Source organism: Macaca thibetana, chromosome 7 (genome assembly GCF_024542745.1).
Source record: "Macaca thibetana thibetana isolate TM-01 chromosome 7, ASM2454274v1, whole genome shotgun sequence".
NCBI classification, from domain to species: domain Eukaryota; kingdom Metazoa; phylum Chordata; class Mammalia; order Primates; family Cercopithecidae; genus Macaca; species Macaca thibetana.
The window spans coordinates 89,316,570-89,332,809 of record NC_065584.1 but is presented as its reverse complement, the minus strand read 5'-3'; the positions used below and the strand labels follow the sequence as shown (position 1 = coordinate 89,332,809).

General features: G+C 50.3%; 1 protein-coding gene across 5 annotated transcripts in view; it reads left to right on the top strand.

Moving 5' to 3' along the window:
- Positions 1-16,240, top strand: part of LRRK1 (leucine rich repeat kinase 1) — a 154,324-nt gene that overhangs the window by 129,538 nt on the left and 8,546 nt on the right. For all 5 annotated transcript variants that reach the window (XM_050799741.1, XM_050799743.1, XM_050799740.1 and 2 more), the window contains 10 exons: positions 718-889; positions 3,216-3,379; positions 4,375-4,514; positions 6,393-6,642; positions 7,525-7,691; positions 7,826-8,023; positions 9,556-9,833; positions 11,470-11,664; positions 12,604-12,755; positions 15,839-15,956. In XM_050799741.1, the coding sequence (XP_050655698.1) occupies positions 718-889; positions 3,216-3,379; positions 4,375-4,514; positions 6,393-6,642; positions 7,525-7,691; positions 7,826-8,023; positions 9,556-9,833; positions 11,470-11,664; positions 12,604-12,755; positions 15,839-15,956 (1,834 nt within the window). The remainder of the gene's footprint in view (positions 1-717; positions 890-3,215; positions 3,380-4,374; positions 4,515-6,392; positions 6,643-7,524; positions 7,692-7,825; positions 8,024-9,555; positions 9,834-11,469; positions 11,665-12,603; positions 12,756-15,838; positions 15,957-16,240) is intronic.

Below are 16,240 nucleotides of genomic sequence, written 5' to 3'. Positions count from 1 at the left end.
TGTGCCTGTCTGGTGCCTGCCCCCGCAGCCCCACAGCATGCAGCTATTGCTGGTTTTCTGGCACACTTTTGGAGGGACCTCCCAGGTTTCAGCTGTTTTAAGATGACGACAGACATGAAGGCCTTGCTGACACAATAATGCAGCATTTTTATGATGACCAAGAATGTTCTCATAAAACATCCCTCTTTCGCACAAATCAGGCTCATTCTAGCTTTTAAGACAATTACGTCGTGTCAACTGGCCAAGAGCAATAAATAGCTTTGAAGGCCAAAAATGTTACTCTGACCCTAATATCTGCATTGTCCTTGAAACCTTGCAGCTGTATTTGTTTTTCCTTCATCAACCAAAGTTAATGTTAAGTGATTCCCCAACTGCAACCCCATTTATAGAGAATTGAGTCCCATTTGCTGTCTGACATTTTTAGGACCACAGATGCTTTCATGTCTTCCCTTAGCCTTATTCTAGTCTCTATCTTAGAAACCATAGTAGACATATTAATGTGACCAGTCTTCATTTTCCCTTGGAGTATTTATTCTCAGCATATAAACCACCCTTCTCTTACTAATAACAGAATTCCAAAGGCCCTGGGAGGAAGGAACCCAGCAGCCTGAGGTGTTTCAGCACAGCCTGTCCCCAGACCAGGCCATATGCTGGGGTCGGGGCACTGCAGTGGAGCTTGGGCCCCGCTGTTCACCAGTCCTCCTTGGTGTGTTTCAGCTACCTCCTGCCCCATCTCCTTCCATCTAAACCTGGCCTGGACACCCACGGCATGCGGCACCCCACAGCCAACACCATTCAAAGGGTATTCAAGATGAGCTTCGTTCCTGTTGGCTTCTGGCAAAGGTTTATAGCACGGATGCTGATCAGTCTGGCGGAGATGGACTTGCAGGTATTATAGCTGCGGTTTCTGCATAGCAGATGCCCGAGAGGCACCTACAGTTGTACCCTTGGGGGAGGGGAATGCCCTTTGCTGGGGGGCCCTGCCTGGAGACCCTTCTCCCAGAGCCATGCCACCAATGTAGTGCCAGGGGGCAGGTGTGGCGTGGGCTGCTGGCCAACACATTTAAACCATCCTGTGAGTTCCAAATCAGCACCCTCCTTAGACAGAACACACCCTTTATAAACAGTGGTTCTAAATGTTAGCCCACCTCAAAACCACCTGGAGTTTGTTAGAACAGGGTTTGGTGGGCCCCACCCAAGAGGTTCTGATTCAGTAGGTGTGGACTGAGGCCAAGAATTTGCATTTCTATCCATTCCCTGAGGTGATGCCACTGGCCCAGCAGCCACACTTGGAGAACCGTGAGTTAGAAGCACAGTTTTGCCATCTTGGCTGCACACTAGGCTCACGTGGAGTAAATTCTAAAAGACACAGACCACACTCCAGACCGAGCGAATCAGAATCTGAGTGTGGCATTGTTTGAAAAAGTGATTCCTCTTTGGTATCTTTAAGGCTCCCAGGTGAGTTCCCTGTGCAGTCCAGTTTGAGAACCACTTGTGCAGAACTTTACATGACTCCGGTAACATTGGAGACCCAGCCCAAGGAGTTAGCTTCTGTGGGTCTACCTGGGGTTATGGGAAGGAGTCCCAGCTGTCAGGCAACATTCATTTCATGCAAGGCGGGAACATGGAAGCAATGTTCGCTACAGTGGTGTTTTTCAAAGTGGGGTTCCTATACCAGCAAAATCAGCCTCACCTGGGAATATGTGAGGAATTCAAGTTCTCAGGCCCCACCTCAAACCCGCTGCATGAGAAACTCCAGAGGGAACCCCACACTGGTTTTCACAACCCCTCCCGGGGATTCTGACACACTTTTGGTTTTGCAAACCTCTGGCATAATCTCTGACTGTCAAATCCTTGACATTAAACTCCGTATGAGTTTAGTGTTGCTACATTCTAATTAGAAAGCCCTTATTGAATTATAAGTTCTTAGCTCTATAAAAGTGTTCTTTGATCTCCCCATTTTCACTGAAATGGTAAGAAAGATCAATGCAAAATCCTTAAAGTCCATCGTGACAGTAGCAGCCTGTGTTAGCGCGGAGGGAGACTGGTTTATAGTGCCAGAAGGGTGCGCTGATTGAAGGAGTGGGCGCAGGCGCTGGTGCTCCTACTTCTCCATTCCTCTGCCCTCCCTTTGAACTCTGTGTCCCGCTGTGTTCTCAGGGGAGGGTCATGGAGCACTAGCGTCGTGGGAGGCTGAGCTCACAAGCGGGGCCCAGCTGGACCTGGAGGCCTGGGCGCCCTTCCGGGCAGCAGCATCCCTCACTTGAAGTTAGGAAAGAAGTCCTATTGAAATTCAGATGGGTGACAGGACAAAAGTTCAGTCTCATCACTCATCAAAGGCATGCAAATTCAAGCAGCAGTGAGATGCCACTTTTCATCCATCACATTAGCAAAGAGCTGAGCCATAATCCCCAGCCCCGGGGCACGAAGCTGCCCCGTGCACACTGGTAGTCCGTGCACAGGACAGTCTCGTCATTCAAAAAGCAATTCCTCAGGATGCATCCAGAACTTTAAAATATTCAGACCCTTCGACCGATAATCCGACTGGTAAACATCTAAACTAAGGATACCATTTTCAATGAGAGAAAGCTCTGTGCCTTTCTCATGTAACTCACGGTGGTTTTGAAGGAGTAAAAGATTGGCACCAACTTACACTTCCAGAAGAGAGTGGTTCAGGAAATTACTATGCTTAATAGAATATTAAACTTTAGAAAAATGAATTTTATGTGTGTTTTTAATGACATAGGAAAAGTGAGGTTTTTTAATGTATATGAAATTAGAAATCCAATATGGCTTCAGCTGTTTTTTACACATATATGGAGATAGAAAAAAAAATCCTGGAATAACATATACCAAAATATGAATGATCTCTCTGCTTGGTGTTAAATGGGTGTTTTGTTCGCCCTCTTACATTTTTCTGTATTTTCTGCATTTTCTAATATGAATATTTGCTTGTAAAGTCAGAAAGAGAAAAATTTTTAAAGGAAAGCCTATTTTTCAATTCTCTGGAAAAAACCGTTTCCAGAATACCCTAGAAACCCTGTCAGATAATGTAACGTCCAATTTGGCAGCAGGGATGAGCAGCGTGGGAGGAGAGGGTGGGAAAGATGCGGGTCATTTATCAAGATGGGGCCCAGCCCGGCCTCCGCAGAGCTCTGCCCAGGACCAGCGAGGAGCCCGGAATACTTAAGCAGGGTCTTTTCTCTGTCTTTCAGCTTTTTGAAAACAAGAAGAATACTAAAAGCAGGAACAGGAAAGTCGCCATTTACAGTTTTACAGGAAACCAGAGAAATCGCTGTAGCACATTCAGAGTGAAAAGAAATCAGACCATCTATTGGCAGGAAGGGCTCCTGGTCACTTTTGATGGGGGCTACCTCAGGTAGGAACACCTGGAAGCTCACCTACCGGGCCAGCAGGTGCCACAGCAGCCACCCCGGGGCCACGTCAGCAGGATGCTTCATCCTCTTGGTGTCCAGAATTTTGCTCGTGAGAGCGGCTTGCCATGGCAGCTTGCTAGAAATGTGAGGCCCTCCCATGAGTGTCCCAGAGGCTCGGGGCTCCTCACCCCTGCTGAGTCCCCCTTGCAGGATAGGAAAGGCAAAGGCAGATGTGGCGGCCACAGCTCAGGACTTGAGGGACATGGTGGCCATTGAGTTCAGGAGAGCCTCAGGCACCTCCCACAGTTATTCAGGTCACCATGTGACCTTGCAGCCATCCTGCCCGTCCCCCTTGTTCTGTGAGAAGCCAGGCTGGGGGCAGGGGGCACTGAGACTCCTCAGCCTCCCTCTGCACTGCCCATAACCAGACACGGAACTCAGCTCCCTGTGCCATTTATTCTTTTTTTTTTTTTTTTTTTGAGAGCAGTAGACCTAAAGTCAGCTTAGCAGATTTAACGAATGATAAACACCCAAGATTATTTTAATATTTACAATGAACTTTGCAAAATAGTCTTCAGCTCTGTGAGAGGAGAAGAAGGGAAAAGGCGAGGCAACTTTACAGAGGGCTTGATTGGGACCTGCCGCCTCCACAGAGATGTTCGCACTTAAAGCCCACGGTTGCTGCTGGACAGATGAGAACACTGAGGTTCAGGGAGGTCCGGTAACTTCCTGAGGGCCTCACCCGAGGGTCAGCTCCCAGACTGAGCATCCCTGACGGCAATCTTCCTTGTGTCTCCTTCACCAGGCCAAGTCCGGGGCAAGAGCAAGGCAGGGCCACACACACATACATACGGGGAGGAGTCCCCCATCAGTCCTGCAGGGCACAGAGTCTCTCCAGGTTCCCATGGGTTGCATCCTGTCCCTAGGGGCAGGGATATCATCCCAGGGTCCCCCAGAGCCAGATCGCAATGGGCTCCTTTTGGTTTCTGGGTTGCAGTGTGGAATCTTCCGATGTGAACTGGAAAAAGAAGAAAAGTGGAGGAATAAAAATCATTTGTCAATCAGAAATGAGGGACTTCTCAGCCATGGCTTTCATCACAGATCATGTCAATTCCTTGATTGATCAGTGGTTTCCTGGTAAGAGAAGATTCTGGAAACAAGCCCTTGTTCATGCTAATATTTATTTATAAATCAGGGTGGGGCTGCTTCTTTTGGGGAGGACAAAAATCCCACTGGGATTCGGCCCAAGCAAACTAGGGGGTCTTAACCGTCCTTTGGTGGGAGTCCTGGCCCCCGAGAAGTCCAGCTCTGTCATGGGGGGGGGAGTACCGTGGGGAGGATGGGGCTCAAACCCCACTGGGATTGTGCAGGGAAGCGGCCTACCAGCTGCCCACAGGCATGGCAAGAAAGATGACACTGGTACCACGAATGGTCCACGGAGATGCTCAGTGTGAGCTCACACATGTCTTGTTTTCACAGTGAGGACGGTATGGCTGAAACTGGGGGGGAGTCGGCAAATGGAAATTTATCCTCTGTGCAGGGGCAGGGATGGAGGGGAGCTGTGGCCACCAAGGGGCCTTGCTCTCCTTCCCTGCCGCCCCACCCGTCCTGGCGGTGATCAAACCACTAACACAGCCCTTCTCAGTCCCTTTGGATCTGTTTCTTCATTGATAGTTCACCCAAAAAAAGTACTCTTTGAGTGAAGTTGCTGAGGCTCCCTGTTTGTTTTGCTCCTGCGGTGGAGACAACTCCCAGAGCAACCTGCAGGGGGAAGGCCATCTGGGGCTTAATGGGGCAAGCAGCTGTGGAAATGGCTGCCCCGAGAGCCTCAGCCCCTGAACGCTGGAGGCCAAGCAAGTGACTGGAGAGCGGGTTTGGAATTCCAGTGCTGCCCCTGCAAGCCTCGGCAGGTCCCCAGGCCTCCTCGGCCGGCCTCACCTGCATGCAATGCCTGCATCCCAGAGAGCGTCAGGGAAGGTGGCTAAGGAGCAGTGGCAGCATACACTCAGGATACACATTCCAGATCCCAGGGTCTGGTCTCTGTCAGGGTTGGGTCCTTCACGCTGTTGGCAGGAAGGGTGACCTACAAGGAAAAAAGGCTTAGAAAGGAGCCCTCGGAGAAGGCAGTTGCGTGTGTGTGTCATGGTGATTTGTGAGGCACTTGGCCATCTAAGGGGGCCCCTTAGGCCCATGTAAACCTTTCTGGGCACTTTGCAGCTCCCCACCAGCCAGTGTTCCCCCCACAGCAGGTGCTGGGCAGTTTGACAGGTGGATCCCTTAGACAGTCACCTGAGATGGAAAGGGCTCTGGTGAGCACCCGAGACAGGCTGCCTGGAGCTGGCATCCCCAGCCAGGGGCCCCTCCCAACGGGATGCCTTACACATGGACCTACAGATATCAGATGTGCCTGGAAAGTTCTAGGCATCCACTTCCTACCCTGCATGAAGCAGGCAGTTGGCCTGCCCTGAGGGCACCTCCACAGGGCACCTTGGAGGGTGTTTCTCTGCACCTCCTATCAGAGGCGTGGGAGGGAACCCATGTCCACTGACTCAGTTTTGTCTGTGATAATTTGCACTCATTTCTCCCCCTGCATTGCCCTTCATAGACATTGCAAACCTGATGTTTCTAATTGTAGGAAGAGTGGTTTCCACACTGCTGTGATTGTTGGAGGATAGCTCAGACCTAGTCTGTAATGACCTGTTAGGGCCCAGTCATGCAGGAGGGATCCCCACCCTCCTCTCAGGCCCCCCAGCCAGCCTGCTCAGGGTCCCGACCACTGGGCAGTTCTCAGAAGCATCCTGAACCCTCCCTAGACGCATCTTTCAGGACAAACAATTGCGCTCTCCAAAAAGGCACCTGAATGTGGCAATGGGTTTCGGCCTGTCTCTCGGGTACAGGCCAGGACAGGCAACTCCCCTGCTGTGAAGGCCTCAGGGCCTGGGGTCCAGAGTGCTGCTCAGGGGCCCTCCTGCACCTCCTTCTTTTGAAGCTGTCTCTTGCTCTGTCCTTATTCAGCCCTGACGGCCACAGAGAGTGACGGGACTCCACTCATGGAGCAGTATGTGCCCTGCCCAGTCTGCGAGACAGCCTGGGCCCAGCACACAGACCCCAGTGAGAAATCAGAGGGTGTGCAATACTTCGACATGGAAGACTGCGTCCTCACAGCCATCGAGCGGGACTTCATCTCCTGCCCCAGACACCCGGACCTCCCCGTGCCGCTCCAGGAGCTGGTCCCTGAACTGTTCATGACCGACTTCCCGGCCAGGTATGCCCCGAAGGCCCCTCCCAGAACACAGTGCAGGTCACAGGGGGCGCTCCTCGTTGTGCAGTTGCCAAGTGATCTCCAGGAAGACCCCTCCGGAGCTGGCAGATGCTCCAGCCATCACTTCCCACCAATCTCAGTAGCTTTTTAGGTTCCCATCCTCGGCTGCCTGAAGGGTACAGGCTGCTGGCTTTCCATTTTGGAGGCCTTGGTAGGCCCAGCTGGGAAAAGCGCTTTGCAAGTGCAGCCATCCTGCCTCCCCATATGCCTCCCCCTTCCCCTCGTAGCCAGAGCTACTCTCTCCTGAGCTGCCTCTCCTTTCCAGTCCTACCTCCCCACCAGCTCCTGGGCCAGCAGATAAGCACAGCCGGCACTCCTCGGGCATTCAGGAAGGGGAGAGCTCCCACCCAGAGCCTTGTTTACCTCCTTTGTCAAACGCTGACTCCTATCTGTAACCCTAGTGCTCAGCATTGGACCCCTCAAATCTGTTCTTAGAGTTTATTCTACCTATGCTAACCCAAGATGATAACTAGGGAGAGAATTGGGGAGGAAATAGGAAACGTCACCTTTCAGAAGAAAACTTCCAAAGGGATCCTTTCTCTATGGCCACCACTTCCGTGGACTTCACCCTGTACCAGCCATCATCACCTCTGAGGCTGTTCGGGTCCTGAGCCCACTTTACAGAGGAGACTGAGGCTTAGCAAACCTCCATAACCCACCCAGGTGTGCCCACCCGCAAGTGGCAGGGCCGGGGTGGCCCAGATCTGTCCAGCCTCACAGATGGCTTTGAACCATGACTCTCGGCCATGGGGACAAATGACCCAGCCCAGGACCCACCTGCGTCAGGGCCGGGGCGATGTGGCTGATGCCAAGTGTGTGTGGCAGGCTCTTCCTGGAGAACAGCAAGCTGGAGCACAGCGAGGACGAGGGCAGCGTCCTGGGCCAGGGTGGCAGTGGCACCGTCATCTACCGGGCCCGGTACCAGGGCCAGCCCGTAGCTGTCAAGCGCTTCCACATCAAAAAATTCAAGAACTTTGCTAATGTCCCGGCAGGTAAGCAGGTCCCAGGTTGGTGCTGTTTTTCTCAGACATATGCTGCCCGAGTCTAAGCTCTGTGCCACCTTAGAGAGGCCTGAGGCTGCAGGCACCCCGTGTCCTGCTGGCTGACACTGCGCTTTCCACGGCAGACACCATGCTGAGGCACCTGCGGGCCACGGACGCCATGAAGAACTTCTCTGAGTTCCGGCAGGAGGCCAGCATGCTGCACGCGCTGCAGCACCCCTGCATTGTGGCGCTTATCGGCATCAGCATCCACCCGCTCTGCTTCGCCCTGGAGCTCGCGCCGCTCAGCAGCCTCAACACCGTGCTGTCCGAGAACGCCAGAGGTACCGCGGTGCGCCGCCCCACCCAGCTCCTGAGACCAACAGAGCCCCAGGCGCCTCCTGCCTGGCACAGGGGTAGAGCCTCAGGTGGCCTTGGCAAGCCCACGGCACACCCAACCCATGGTTCGTGTGACCATCCCCTGGGTGTGAGGCCAGGCACCTCGCCAGGTCCAGTCACTGGGCAGAGCCTTGGCGAGGACGGCAGAGGGCACGCTGTGGAGTCGGCTAAGACCAGGCTCTGCCACGGTCCAGGAAGCTGCTGAGTTTATTTGCCTATAAAAGGAGGATGATAACATCCTCTCTGGGAGGGCACCAAGCACATGAGCTGCATTAAATCACTTTCTTAACTGCACATGCACACCACTGCTGAGACTCAGATCCTAGGATCAGTGGGACCATACTATATTTTAAAATAAAACGTTAAAGTAATTTACGTTGAGAAATGAGCAACTAAACTCCAGAGTTGCCAGAGGGTGACTAGAGAAGAAGAAATGCTATTAAAATGAATCACTTCTGCCTCAATGGAAGATAATTTTTTAAACAAAATTCTTTATTTTATTTTATTTTTATTTTATTTTTTTCATACAGGATCTTGCTTTGTTGGCCAGGCTGGAGTACAGTGGTGCAATCTCAGCTCACTGCAGCCTTGACCTTCTGAACTCAAGCAATCCTCCTACCTCAACTTCCCCAGTAGCTACAAGCATATGCCACCACACCCAGCTAATTTGTTGTTTTGTTTTTTGTAGAGATGGCCTTTCGCCCTGTTGCCCAGGTCGTTCTCGAACTGTGAGCTCAATCGATCCCCCCACTTTAGCCTCCCAAAGTGCTGGAATTACCAGCATGAGCCACCACACCCAGCCAAACAAAATTCTTCTACTTGCAACTGACCCCTTTACGTAGGACAGCCTTGACCTGAGATGAACTCTAGAGATTTCGAATCCTTGCTCATTCAGCAAAACTGCCAGCAATTCCAGGAATAAGGTATCATGAATGAAGCTATAGTGATGAGCACTTCTATCCTAAATACTATTTCACTTAACCAGGCCATTCTCTGCCCCTTCTGGCAGTCTGGTGAATAGTGAGAATGTGTCAATAGAATATAAAGTATCTAGGGGCCAGGTGCAGTGGCTCACATGTGCAATCCCAACACTTTGGGAGGCCCAGACGGGCAGGTCACTTAAAGCCAGGAATTCAAGACCAGCCTGGCCAACATGGTGAAACCCCATGTCTACTAAAAATACAAAAGTTAGCCAGGCATGGTGGCATGTGCCTGTAGTCCTAGCTACTCAACTTGGGAGGCTGAGGCATGAGAATTGCTTGAACCCTGGAGGCAGGGGTTGCAGTGAGCTGAGATCGTGCCACTGCACGCCAGGCTGGGTGACAGAGGGAGACTCTGTCTCAAAAAAAGAAAAAAGAAAAAAAGAATATATAGTATCTAGGGAGATAGGAAGACAAAAAGACAGTTGCTATCATGATAATTTGATTCTATCAAAACTGAAATTTTGATACATTTGAAAATTGTTTTTCTTTGCAAGATTCTTCCTTCATACCGCTGGGACACATGCTCACCCAAAAAATAGCCTACCAGATTGCCTCGGGCCTGGCCTACCTGCACAAGAAAAACATCATCTTCTGCGACCTGAAGTCGGACAACATTCTGGTGTGGTCCCTTGACGTCAAAGAGCACATCAACATCAAGCTATCTGACTACGGGATTTCGAGGCAGTCATTCCATGAGGGTGCTCTAGGCGTGGAGGGCACTCCTGGCTACCAGGCCCCAGAGATCAGGCCTCGAATTGTATATGATGAGAAGGTATCTGCCTGGATCCCCTGGCCCAGCCCCACAATGCAGGAGCCCAGCCCTGAGGCTAGCCAGGCATTCCTGGAGGCACCTGCAGCTTCGGGGCTCAGCATCCCCAAAAGCACATTTTTCTCCCTCTCCCTTGCTCCATGAGGGAGGTTCTGGCTTGAACCAGAAGGGAGCAGGGGCCTATGTCTGTCTGCTTGTAGCAAGATTGACTTCTCCTTAGCCTCAGAGTTCTCAAACCTTGATTCAGAAACATTGTAGAGGCTGTAAACAGCAGATGAAGAGTCCAAGACAGAAACACGTCTGGATTTGGGCTCCAACTCACATTTAGATGTGCACAATGAGGACACAGGACCAGCCTTGCAGGGCACTCAGGAGGAGTAGACAGAATAAGGACGGTAAAGACCCCTGTCCTTAAGTCCTGGTCACAGGGTGCTGGCCCAGTTGAATGCCGAACCAGGAGAAGAGTGAAAGGACAAGCTGGCATCCCCAGGCAACGGCGCTGCCAGCCTCAGTTGAGACAATGACTAAATATTGATCTTCTAATAACATTTATCCCTGATGGCTATTTGGTAGATGCAGGCCCACAGACAACTTAAAGTCATCTTACCATGCATGTATTGCATCTAGTACCAGCCTTGTTAATTAATCACCCAGCATTAAAATTCTCTTGTCTATAATTTCTTATTATTTGGTGATTTTTCAGATGGTCATTGACTAATCGCTGTAGGAATGACCTGTGCATGTGTGGATTAGCTCAGCACCTGTGGCTGTTGCCCAAGATAGAAAAGGCAAATCAAAGCAACAAAAATAAGAGCTTCACAATAGTAGGTGACTTCAATAAGGAGGTCACCTTGAAACTCAGATTATCATGGAAACATTCACATTTGAAATTTTCAAGTCTATTTCAGCCATTCTCCTCCTAAAATACTATTTCTTGACCCTTATAGGGGTCTGTATAAATTTTCCTTGCTGGACCTTTTTATGATTATGAAAATTAGAGAAGGCAACATGTTGTGATCCAGGAGACACTCCTTTTTTTATGAGTTGCATACACAGCACTTTTAGTACCAAGCACATCAAGCTGAGGGTATGTGTTTTCCTGCCTTGTCTTGCTACTCACGGATAAGGACCATGACCTCCTTGGAGTCCTTAATCAGTGACTAACAGCAAGTTCTCAGTATGTTTTATTGGATGGAAGGAAGGATGGATGGATGGATGGATGGATGGATGGATGGGACAATGGGCAAATGGACGATATGGTGGGAAGTCAGATGGATGGGTGGATGGAAAAGAGGAAGGATAGGAAGATAGATGGATAAATGTGCAGGACAGGTGGTCAGATGGATGGACAGATGAGAAGAATGGATAAATGTACAGGAAGACAAGCAAATGGATGGATGGATGGATGGATGGAAAGAAGAAAGGGTAAGAAAATGGAGAGATAAATGGATAGAAAAGAAAGTGGTCAGATGGGTGGTTGGATGGGTAGTTGGGAGGATGGATGGATAAATGGACAGAGGGACATGGTCAGGTGGTTGGTTGAATGTTTGTTTTCCTTGTCTAATTGTCAACCTCAGGGCCAACTAGTGAAGGCCACTGGGCCCAGGCAGGGACCTGACTTGGCTTATTCTGTGCCCAGGTAGATATGTTCTCCTATGGAATGGTGCTCTACGAGTTGCTGTCAGGACAGCGACCTGCACTGGGCCACCACCAGCTCCAGATTGCCAAGAAACTGTCCAAGGGCATCCGCCCAGTTCTGGGACAGCCGGAGGAAGTGCAGTTCCATCGATTGCAGGCACTCATGATGGAGTGCTGGGACACTAAGCCAGAGAAGGTACTTGGGAGCACAGAGCCCAGGGCCCTGGGACCTCCTGCCATGTGGCAGAAGCTGTGGGTCCCCAGAGTATGTGTGTGTGGCTGCCCACCCGTCACAATTGGCGACCCTTCTCTGCTCATTTCTTCTAGAGGGTGATATTTGCTGCTCCTAACATATCTACTTTCATTTTCTTTGTGTGTGCATGTCACTCTTAGGAAACAAACTTCCTTTTCCTCCCCAACTTTTGTGTTACTTCACCATGCAAACAAAGTATATCAGCCCCTTTATAACAATACAGTCCCTGTGCAAGAACAGAGAGAATGTGGGTATCTCTTTCTAAAGTAACGGGGAAAAGGTTTGGTTGTGAGAATCAGAGATCATATTATAGTGTTAAGGCTAGTTTTTTGTTGGTGGTGTTTTTGTGTTTTTGGAAGAGGCTAGTGGTTTCAAGGTTAAAACTCATTTATTAAATCAAACGAGCTAGTTTAATGTATTGAGAGTAAACAGGATATTCTTTAGAAGAATGCATGTCTTTATCTGGGCATGGTGACATGGACTTATAGTCCCAGCCACTGGGGAGGCTGAGGCAGGAGGATCACTTGAGCCCAGGAGTTCAAGGCTGTGGTGCACTATGATTGCACCTGTGAGTAGGTTCTGCACTCCAGCTTGGGCAATATAGTGAGATGAAGAGTGTATGTCCTTGGCCTGGGTTGGAATACCTGGGGTTCAGCTAACCTGACCAGATGAGTTTAAATTGCCATAGCCAAGGGTGACCCAGATATCTGGATGGGTTTGCTCCTGACATCTGAAGCTGTTTTAGCCTCTTGTTTGGATCCAATCTGAACGAACAGAATCCCTCATTTCTCCCTGGTTGAAGCTGGCTGACCTCATGGGCAGAATTGGCACCAATCTGGTTGTAAGTGACCTTGCTCCCTTCTGGTGGCTCCTCTCCCTCAGCGACCGCTGGCCCTGTCGGTTGTGAGCCAGATGAAGGACCCGACCTTTGCCATCTTCATGTATGAGCTGCACTGTGGAAAGCAGACAGCTTTCTTCTCGTCCCAGGGCCAGGAGTACACCGTGGTGTTTTGGGACGGAAAAGAGGAGTCCAGGTAAGCTCCTATGGCCTGCCCTGCCCTCTTTGAATTTGGGGTGGGAGGCCACTGTGGAATTTGGGAACAGAGTCCATGTTGACCACAATGAGAATTATTTAGCAGACAGTAGGGTCCAGAACCTGGTTAGACTGCACTCAAGAAAGAGCAGGGAGAGCAGAAGAAAGTCCACACAAACAGACGTGCATGTATGGTTTTGTGGTTAAGAGACACCAGAAATGAGTAGTATCTGCCAGGGTGTCTGGGGACATGAGGGCACTGTGGCATGTGCCTACAGTCCTAGCCACTCAAGAGGCTGAGGCAGGAGAATCCCCTGAGCCCAGGAGTTCAAGTTTAGCCTGAATGACATAGCAAGACCCCATCTTTTAAAAAATTAGAAAATTTAAAAACATTTTTTAAAAGGAAATGAGACCTGTCAGCCTGGTTATGTGACTTTCTCAAGAATGTTCTGCTGCCCCAGATTGCAGAAGGGGCAACAGGGTGGGTTTAAACAAAGTTGGGGTTTTGCCAGGAGGGAGAGAGGGGCAGGGGCGGGGTGTTTTCAAGGGAGTGATACAGAGATGGACCAAGGCACCTACGTGAGGCCATAAATTCAGGGAGCACAACGGAAAGTACCAAAGGATCCTAGGTATTGCTAGAGTTTAAAAAAAAATTTTTTTAAACCTCAAGAGTTATGGTATTAGGTGGGGTGAGCTGAAAAAGTAGGAGGTGGCCATCAGAAAAGACATGCTTGCCATGGGGTGGGTGGGAGGCACCCAGTCAGTAGTAAAGACAGCATCTGGAGTATGACCTTTGCAGAGGGTGCCTGGGGTAGAGTGGGGGAATATCACTGAGCTTGAGACATAATAAGATAAATGGAACAGACTTTGCAGTTTCTCTTAGGTCAGTCTTCGTGAGTTTGCATCAGATTTTATGACATTAGGACTGAGTGTTGTGACACAGATGCACTCTAAGAAATGATGGTGTAAAAAAGTTTTTCTGACCAGGCCTTGTGGCTCATGCCTGTAACCCCAGCACTTTAGGAGGCCGAGGCAGGTGGATCATTTGAGTTCAGGAGTTTGAGACTGGTCTAGGAAACATGGTGAAACCTTGTCTCTACAAAAATAAATAAATAAATAAAAACATAACAAAACTTAGCTGGGAATGGTGGCGAGCACTTGTAGTCCCAGCTACTCAGGAGGCTGAAGCAGAAGGATTGCTTGAACCCAGGAGTCTGACAAGCAGAAGGATTGCTTGAACCCAGTGGGTGGTGATTGTGCCACTGCACTCCAGCCTGGGTGACAGAGTGAGACCCTGCCTCAGAAAAAAGAGAAGTTATTCTAAAACACAGCAATGGAGCATGCCTTCCTGATGGGATGTACTCTAAGGACAAAACAAAAAGCAAACATATTAATTAAACAGGTTTCAGTAATTATATTGTTGGTAGTACTGTTGTGATTGTTATTCTAAGATGCTGCTTGTGGTTGTGGAGTAAGTTAATGAGTAATTATATTGCTGTTGCTGGAAACCGTGATTTTCAGCATGGGCTAAAAGAGAAAGAGTTGTAAAGTAGGGTAAGTAAAAGCTTGCAGTTCTGAATTGATTGGATGGACTCGTGATATAGTTGAAAAAAAAAATAAACACTAATTTCTCAGCTCTGCTCACTGAAAAGGCCTAAAAACAAGGACCAACCAAATGCCAGTGTGCATCCCTAGGACCTAGACTGTGCTCTCTAAGTACCAAAGTGAACCAGGGCTCATCAGAATCATGGCAGAGTCCAGGTCTGGGGCAGGAAGTGCGCCGGGAACATCTGCCACCCTAGAAGCAAGGACACCGTCAGACACTTCTGAGGGTGAATTGGAGGACCTGGAGCCAGACTGGCCCTGGGAGGCTGGGCCAGACCCTGCTCTGCTGGCCTAGAGACACACACGTGGCAGGTACCTGAGACAGTTCTGCTCAGGCCTCAGAAGACTTCCCAGAGGGAAGAGAGAGGCCTCTTCCTGTGACCTGTGAAGGTTCTTTAAAACTCACTGCTGGCCTGAAGAGAGGCTCACTCACAGGAAGGGAGGAGGGGGCTGGCCCAGAGCACACGGGCAGCCAAGCAGGGTGGAGCTGGACTTGAGATCTGTCTGAGAATTAAGGAAGGAAAGGAGGCGAGAGAGGCAGGGCAGCTGAGCAGGTAAATAGGATTCACATACGACACAATTCCAGTTGCGGGGCCCAGGGGCAATTATTCTTTATGACTCTCTCTATTTTTAACTGTTTTCAAAGTAAAAGCTATTAGAATATCTTAGTTTTGTTTTTCTGTTGCATAAAAAAATGATGGGAAAAGGAGACAAATATACCTGAAGGAAGTTTTTGTTTGCTGTATTTTCTACCATTTCTATCATCTGCAAATACATTATCAGTCAACAGTGGTGAAGCTTTTTAAAATTTGGTAGTAGGAGAAACTTTATATTGAGAATGCTATTCGTGAGCTTAACGTACTCTCTTGAGTTTGAGGGACAGAGCTATGTGATGTGGGGTTTGTAACTTCCCAGTCGCATCAGCTTCAGCCTCCTCTTCCATGCAGTGGGTGCCCGGGATGCCTGCCACGGGCCGAGGGGAGGCAGCAATGCCGGGGACAGCGGCCTGGTGAGCCAAGGCTCTCGCAAACAACAAGCCATTAGTTCTCAGAGCACTCGTGCTGGGAGCACATTTTGAGTGCCCCCCACCCCAACCCAATCTCCTTTGGAATTCTCCCAACTTGTCTTTAACCCTGACTTTGTCTACTCTGCAGTGAGGGGCTCCCCACGTAACACGGGTGGGAAGGATATGGCTGGTGGGAGGGCCCCTCCTTCCTACTGGGGGCAACCGTCTCAACCCTCAGGGGTCACAGAAAGAGAACAGCCTTTCTTCCATGGGGAATGCCCTCCCTGCGGGTGATGGTCAAGCATTACCCTTCAGACAGAACCCAGCTCTGCCCTCTCAGAACGCAGCAGGATGCAACCCTGGGTGGGAGCAGGGGAGGTAAATGAGGCTCGCGGCTGGCCCAGGCCAGGCCTGGGGAAAGGAGGCAGCCCCTGGCCCCCAGGCACTGACCGCACAGTTGCTGCCACTTACAGGAACTACACGGTGGTGAACACAGAGAAGGGTCTCATGGAGGTGCAGAGGATGAGCTGCCCCGGGATGAAGGTGAGCTGCCAGCTCCAGGTCCAGAGATCCCTGTGGACAGCCACTGAGGTAAGCACTGCCCACAGGCCTGCCCACCGAGGTAATCACTGCCCACTGGGTGCAGCCCCTGGGTGGGGGCCACATTCATAACAATACAGGACACCAGGTCAAGTGAACTTTCAGATAACCCCCAGTGCATCCCCGTGCAATCCCAGAGTAATGCCATGAACCCTGTGAAGTAGCAGCCTGTAACCAAGGGCAGCTCAACCCTGCCTGCTGCTGGCTGGCGGCCGGGATTTGGGATGGTGAGGACCAGATGTAGACCCTCAGCAGGAGGAGAGACCCAGGAAGCT